At 42.7% G+C, this 7,500-nt stretch overlaps 1 protein-coding gene across 5 annotated transcripts in view; it reads left to right on the forward strand.

Annotated features, from left to right (window-relative positions):
* DCX-EMAP (Doublecortin-domain-containing echinoderm-microtubule-associated protein) overlaps positions 1–7,500 on the forward strand; it is a 128,224-nt gene that overhangs the window by 74,192 nt on the left and 46,532 nt on the right. For all 5 annotated transcript variants that reach the window (XM_076185020.1, XM_076185023.1, XM_076185021.1 and 2 more), the window contains 2 exons: positions 966–1,082; positions 3,515–3,645. In XM_076185020.1, coding sequence (XP_076041135.1) covers positions 966–1,082; positions 3,515–3,645 — 248 coding nt within the window. The remainder of the gene's footprint in view (positions 1–965; positions 1,083–3,514; positions 3,646–7,500) is intronic.

Consider the following 7,500-nt stretch of genomic DNA (forward strand, 5'->3'; position numbering starts at 1 on the left):
CCTTTTCCTCCTCCTCTTCGATATTTTCTTTTTCTTACTCCTCCGCTACCTCGTCCACCTCCTCCTCCTCCTCCTCTACGTCTTCCTCTTCATACTCCTCCTCTTCTCTCTCCTCCTCCACCTTTTCCTCCTCTTCTTCCTTCTACTCCTCTCCCTCCTACTCCTCCATCTTTTCCCCCTCCTCTTCCTCCTACTCCCCTCCTCTTCCTCCTACTCCCCTCCTCTTCCTCCTACTCCCCTCCTCTTCCTCCTACTCCCCTCCTCTTCCTACTCCCCTCCTCTTCCTACTCCCCTCCTCTTCCTCCTACTCCTCTTCCTTCTATTCCTCCTCCTCTACCTCCTCCCCTTCATCTTCCTTTCTCACTTTTTCGCGTGAGAACATTCTGCGCATGTATTGGTGTAATTACTGAGTGCTGTGCCGACTCACACTCACGCACAGCCAAGCGTACACATATACGCACACAGACATATGTGCACATGTGTACGGGCATTCCATAAGTGACACTTGACCACAGTGAAGTGTATTTTGTACTTCCTTATACGGACCACAGTCGCCCATCTACATGAATAAATTGAATGAATAAACAAATTAATAAAAATATGAATAAACAAGTAAATAAATGAATAAAAAAATAATGATAAATATTTTTCTTTATTGTTAGTTATCATTAGTATCATAATGATTACTATATTACCACAACGATTACTATATCATAATAATATTATTGATATTATCATTATTATTATTATTGTTTTTGTTATTATTAGTTATTATTATTAATTATCATTATTAATTATCATTATTATTAATTTAATTATCATTATTATTAATTATCATTATTATTATCATTATTATTATCATTATTATTGTTATTGTTATTATTATTATTATTATTATTATTATTATATTATTATTATTATCATCATTATATCATTATCATCATCATCATTGTTTTCTCTTGCAGCGAAGTGTCCTGGTCAACATGAAGACTATTCAGTCGTGGGAGGACGTGGTGGCCGACCTGGGCCAAGTCCTCAAGATGAAGGGCACCCTACACATGTACACGGCCTGGGGACAAGAGGCGAGTACTATGGAGTACATTTAGTACACTGAGTATGCGAGTACATTGAGTACACGAGTACATTGAACACATTGAGTACACGAGTACATTGAACACATTGAGTACATTGAGTACGTTGAGTACGTGAGTACGTTGAGTACGTGAGTACATTCTTTGAGTACGTTGAGTACGTGGGTACATTGAGTACGTTGAGTATGTGAGTACGTTGAGTATGTGAGTACATTGAGTACGTTGAATACGTGAGTATATTGAGTACGTTGAATACATGAGTACATTGAGTACGTTGAGTATGTGAGTACATTGAGTACGTTGAGTACTTGAGTACATTGAGTACGTAAGTACATTGAGTACGTTGAGTACGTGAGTACATTGAATACAAGAGCATAAAAGTACGTTGAATACATTAAGTACATTTAGCGCAGTGAGTACACTGAGTACACGAGTATACCCAGTATACTGAATACATGGAGAATATTCAGTACATGAGTACATGGAGTACATGGAGAATATGTACAGTTCGATTTCAAAGTTCGACAGTATTTGTGTTCTTCCTACCTCCTAGCAGATGGCAGCTTGACTGCAATACTGACGAAGTTGCAAATGCGTTTGGTAATTAGTATTGCATTCCAATGTTGCAAATACAAGTGCATCTATTACAAGGGAACCGTGAACTTGTAAGGGGACTTTCGAAATCAGCTGTACGCGTGTCTGCCCAAATTTGGTATGAGTATAAACAATGGTGTAAGTATAGTCTCAAAGTATGTCCTAAAGATGTGTACGTATTTAGATGTACACATATAAAAATAGACACACACGCACATACACACACAGGCACACACACACACACACACACACACACACACACACACACACACACACACACACACACACACACACACACACACATGATCACATTCACAAAGTCTCACTCCGTCACAATCACTCATCCCTGATCATCAATACGGGGTTATTTCACATTGGTTGATATATTGTCATTTGTCTTCGCAAAACCCCGTTACCTTACACGTGTCAGTGAACGAACGTTGTGGGAGAAAACCCTGTGAACGATACTATGTAGGAAATATCTGGGTAGATGTTAATCTGGAGGAGGAAAATGGAGTTTGCAAATATAGCCTGAAATTTTTATTAGAGAAAATGTCAGGTATACACGATAAACAAAATGGATCAACAAATAAACCCATAAATTAATAAAACAATAAATAAATGGCAAATATAGGAAATTAAACTAATGAACAAGACAAGTAATAAATTAACAAAGTATCAAAAATACAACTGAATAGAATAACGGATACCTAAACACAAATTCGAAATACAAGGCAGATAAATATAAAAAAGAATAAACAAATTAACTGGAAAATGACTAAAAAATAAAGAGGAAAATAAAAAATTAAAAAATAAAATTATATATAAAAAAAAAAACGTAAGAGCATTACCTCGCTCGCTTTTTTTTTTTTTTTCTTTTTTTTTGCCAACTTTCATGGAACACAAAATGACCAAAACGCACCCTCACACCACCGACGTCAATCTTGTAACTTTTCTCCAAACGTCATTCATTAGACCTCTAAAGTTGTGTACTCAATTTTAGTGAATATTTGGCAGGATTTAGGTAATTATTAAACATACACATGTACATACATTCATACATACATAATAAACCTACTCACATACATAGATACAGGTATGCACGCACGCGCACACGCACACACACACACAAACCCTCACACACACACACACACACACACACACACACGTGGCGCAGTGGTTAGAGTTCCCGGGTGCCACTACGGCGGTCCGGGTTCGAATGCCGCACAGGGCTGAAATAATTTCAGTATCACTGCGCTACGGGTCGTTACTCCAACTGTCATGGGCGGGGTTGGGTGTGTGCGTGTAATGTCACAGCATTACCCATAGATCGGTCATATATGAGCTCTGAGCTCTCTTCCGTGAGGGAAATAGCTGTCGATCACGAGTCTAACACGTAATCCAAGACAATGGTGAATCACACATACACACACACACGCACACACACACACAAACACACACGCACGCACACATACATGCATATATATACATATATACATACATAAATACACATACATTATGTACGCGTATGAGTGCGTGTGTGAGGGCGTGTGTGCGTGGGCATGGATGTGTGGGAATCGCCATGGTCTTCGATCACGTGATAGACTTGTGATCGACAGCAACCAACCTATTAGATGGAGCTCCGTATCTCATATGCCCTGCTGAAAAGTAATGTTTTGTGTGTGTGTGTGTGTGTGTGTGTGTGTGTGTGTGTGTGTGTGTGTGTGTGTGTGTGTGTGTGTGTGTGTGTGTGTGTGTTCGAGTTCTTGTGATGGGAACTTCACGTTCGGTTAAGTCTTTGACCTAGTTTCTCTCGAACTCGATTTCAGGTCAAGAGCTTCTCTCAGTTCAAGAACGACTTCATGAACGCAGACACCTTCTACCTGAGTCCTGCGGACTTCCACGTGGCCATCAAGAACGGAAGCCCGGGCACCAGCAACGACGCCCGCCGAATGGCCAGGTAAGGTCACGCCTGAAAGGGTAAGGTCACGCCTGAAAGGGTAAGGTCACGCCCTGAAAGGGTAAGGTCACGCCCTGAAAGGGTAAGGTCACGCCCTGAAAGGGTAAGGTCACGCCCTGAAAGGGTTAGCCCTGAAAGGGTTAGCCCTGAAAGGGTTAGCCCTGAAAGGGTTAGCCCTGAAAGGGTTAGCCCTGAAAGGGTTAGCCCTGAAAGGGTTAGCCCTGAAAGGGTTAGCCCTGAAAGGGTTAGCCCTGAAAGGGTAAGGTCACGCTCTGAAAGGGTAAGGTCACGCTCTGAAAGGGTGAGATCACGCCCTGAAAGGGTAAGGTCATACCCTGAAAGGGTAAGGTCACGCCCTGAAATGGTAAGGTCACGCCCTGAAAAGATAAGGTCACGCCCTGAAAGGGTAAGGTCACGCCCTGAAAGGGTAAGGTCACTCCTGCAGGATAAAGTCTCGTCAGAGTAGATAAGGTCAAGTTTGGTGAAGTGAGGTTATTTCTAAAGAATGAAAACCTGTATGGATAGATGAGGTCATGCCTATAGAGATAAGGTCATGTCTATGGAGATAAGGTCAGGTCTAAAGGACAAGGCCACGTATAGGTAGGAGGTTCACGTATAGATAGGAAGGTCACATAGGAAGGTCATGTATAGGTAGGAGGGTCACGTATAGATAGGAAGGTCACGTATATGTAGGAAGGTCACGTATAAATAGGAAGGTCACGCATAGATAGGAAGGTCACGTCTTGGGAGATGATATCACCCCTAGACACGATAGCTTCAAGTCAAGCTACTTTTCCTCTGGATATGTTAGATTACGTCTAGTAAAGTGACGTCATATCTCAATAGATAAGGTCATGCCTGGGCAATACGGTCAGATCCGAGGAAGCAAGGTCATACCTTGTAATCTTTGTTATTCCTGTCAAGCTGAATCACCACGCATAAAGGTCACACTAAGGCCACACTAGGTCAGACAAGGTATGTGGTCTAGTATGGCTATGCTAAAGACACTAGTTTTTTGTTCAAGTTTAGGTCTGAAAAGAATAGTCTGGTATCAACCAGAAGACAGGCTATAAAGTACGTCACCATGTTAATATCGTGACCTTTTTATCACATTTTTATCACCTACTGCCCGTGAATGAAAGTGTTTGGTGATAGAACAATATCCACAATGTACACTCAAATGTTTTTTTGAAGGACAAGCGTTAGGTCACTTTATTCAGCTTAAGAAAAACACATGTGCTTCAGTGTATTACATAATGTAAAAAGTGTCTGTTCACGCTACAATATTTTCATCTATAAGAATTTTGTTTCATATAACGTCAAATGGCTTCATTATGATCGCTAAAAAACAGGATTAGTTGAGGAAACTTCCGACTTCTGTGGTATATACATTTTTTATGAGCAACGGGCTACGCCCGACCTCGCTACACGGGAGCTCGGCCCTTCGGGCGAGCTCGCTTCGCTCGCAGCCAATTAGTCGTCTCTGTTGCCGTGACGTCACCGCTCTTGCCCAATCACTTGTCTCCCTTCCCTGACGTCACCACTCACCCCCAATCAGTCGTCTCCGTTGCCGTGACGTCACCACTCTCTCAGTCAATCAGGGGCCGGGGGGATGTGTCACCTTGAGGTACTTCAGATTTCCGGTCCAATCTAGATCGATATCAACGCAGGGGCTCGGCCCTACGGGACTCTAAGCCAATCAGTCGTTTCCGTTCCCGTGACATCATCACTCTTAGCCAATCAGGGGCCAGCGAAAACTGGCAGATTTGTTTGTTTGTTTTTTCTCGTCAAAATTTCGGGAAGATTCTCATGTCAAAATTTCGTAAAGATTCTTTTGTTAATACTTCGTAAAATTTCTCTTGTCAATACTTCGTACACATTCTCTTGACAATATTTCGTAAAGATTCTTATGTCAATATTTCGAAAAGAACTTATCAAAATTTCGTAATAAATTTGTTAAAAATTCGAAAAGGTTCTCTTGTCAATATTTCGTAAAAATTCTCGTCAACATTTCGTAAAGGTTCTCTTGTCAATATTTAATAAAGATTCTCTTGTTAACATTACGTAAAGATTCTCTTGTCAATATTTCGTAAAGGTTCTCTTGTCAATATTTCATAAAGATTCTCTTGTTAACATTTCGTATAGATTCTCTTGTCAATATTTCGTAAAGATTCTCTCATTAATATTTCGTAACGATTCTCTTGTCAGAATTCCGTAAAGATTCTCTGGTCGATTTTTCGTAAAGATTTCGTAAAATTTTCAAAGAGGCTCTCGTCAAAATTTCGTAAAGATTCTCTTGCCAAAAATTCGTAAAGATTCTCTCGTCAAAATTTTGTCAAGATTATTTTGTCAAAATTTCGAAAAGACTCTCGTCAAAATTTCGTAAAGACATCTCAACTGAATCTCTCACTTGAATTATTTCATTTTGGCTGCCGCCAGACGATTTTAATCGTCTCAAGTAAGCACCCCTCACCCTGAGAACAGTGACGACACTCAATAGTTACTGCTTCTTATCTGACACGTTATTCCACGACTCCTACTACGCCAATGACGTAATTCAAAGAAAACGGTTTCGTAGAAAACAGGAAGTGCCTACGTTCACCTTAAAAGACACATCTTCGACGAAGGAAATAGGGAGGGCTGGAGTAGATTAGGATACAAGGGAAAGGGAGGTGAAAGATACGAGAGATAAGAATGAGTACAGGATAAGAGGATATATGTGGGACGTTCAAGATATACGAGATAGACGGAAACAGAGAGAGAGAGAGAGGGAGGGGAGAGGGGAGAGGGAGAGAGAGAGAGAGAGAGAGAGAGAGAGAGAGAGAGAGAGAGAGAGAGAGAGAGAGAGAGAGAGAGAGAGAGAGAGAGAGAGAGAGAGAGAGAGAGAGAGAGAGAGAGAGAGAGTGGGTGGAGAGAGGGGGGAGAGAGAGAGAAAGAGAGAGGAGGGGGAGAGAGAGGAAGGAGAAAGGAGAGAGGGGAGAGGAGAGAGAGAGAAGACAGAGTGGAGAGGGAGAGGGGAGAGAGAGAGAGGAGAGAGAGGGGAGAGGAGAGAGAGGAGAGAGAGGGGAGAGGAGAGAGAGAGGAGAGGGAGAGGAGAGAGAAAGAAGAGATGAGAGAAGGTAGAGAGAGAAGGGAGACAAGGGAGAGAGAGAAGGGAGAGAGAGGGGAGAGAGAGAGAGGAGAGAGAAGGGAGAGAGAGGGGAGAGAGAGAGAAGGGAGAGAGAGAGAGAAGGAAGAGAGAGGAGAGAGAGAGAGGAGATAGAGAAGAGAGAGAGGAGAGAGAGAGGCGAGAGAGGAGAGAGAGGCGAGAGAGGAGAGAGAGGCGAGAGGAGAGGAGAGAGAGAGAGGAGAGGCGAGAGAGGAGAGGCGAGAGAGGAGAGAGGCGAGAGGGGAGAGGAGAGAGAAGGGAGAGGAGAGAGAGGGGAGAGGAGAGGGGAGAGGAGAGGGGAGAGGAGAGAGGAGAGAGAGGAGAGAGGAGAGAGAGGAGGGAGGAGAGAGAGGAGGGAGGAGAGAGAGGAGGGAGGAGAGAGAGGAGGGAGGAGAGAGAGGAGGGAGGAGGGAGGAGAGAGAGGAGGGAGGAGGGAGGAGAGAGAGAAGGGAGGAGAGAGGAGAGAGAGGAGATAGAGGGGAGAGAGAGAGGGGAGAGAGAAGAGAGCGATGGAGAGAGAGAGAGGGGGGAGGGGAGAAGAGATTTCCACCCGGTAGTCTAAGAAGTTTACAATTGCTTTTAAAAGAAAAAGAAAAAGGTGCAGAGACTGACATGTACTTAGGTCTTCCTACTAAGGCGACTATAACCACGAGAACCCTCCTTCTTTGTGATCTAATTTCTTTTAATCTATTAATTGTTCTAAAGTG

Source organism: Oratosquilla oratoria, chromosome 5 (assembly GCF_046742065.1).
Source record: "Oratosquilla oratoria isolate Oo_2021 chromosome 5, ASM4674206v1, whole genome shotgun sequence".
Lineage (NCBI taxonomy): Eukaryota > Metazoa > Arthropoda > Malacostraca > Stomatopoda > Squillidae > Oratosquilla > Oratosquilla oratoria.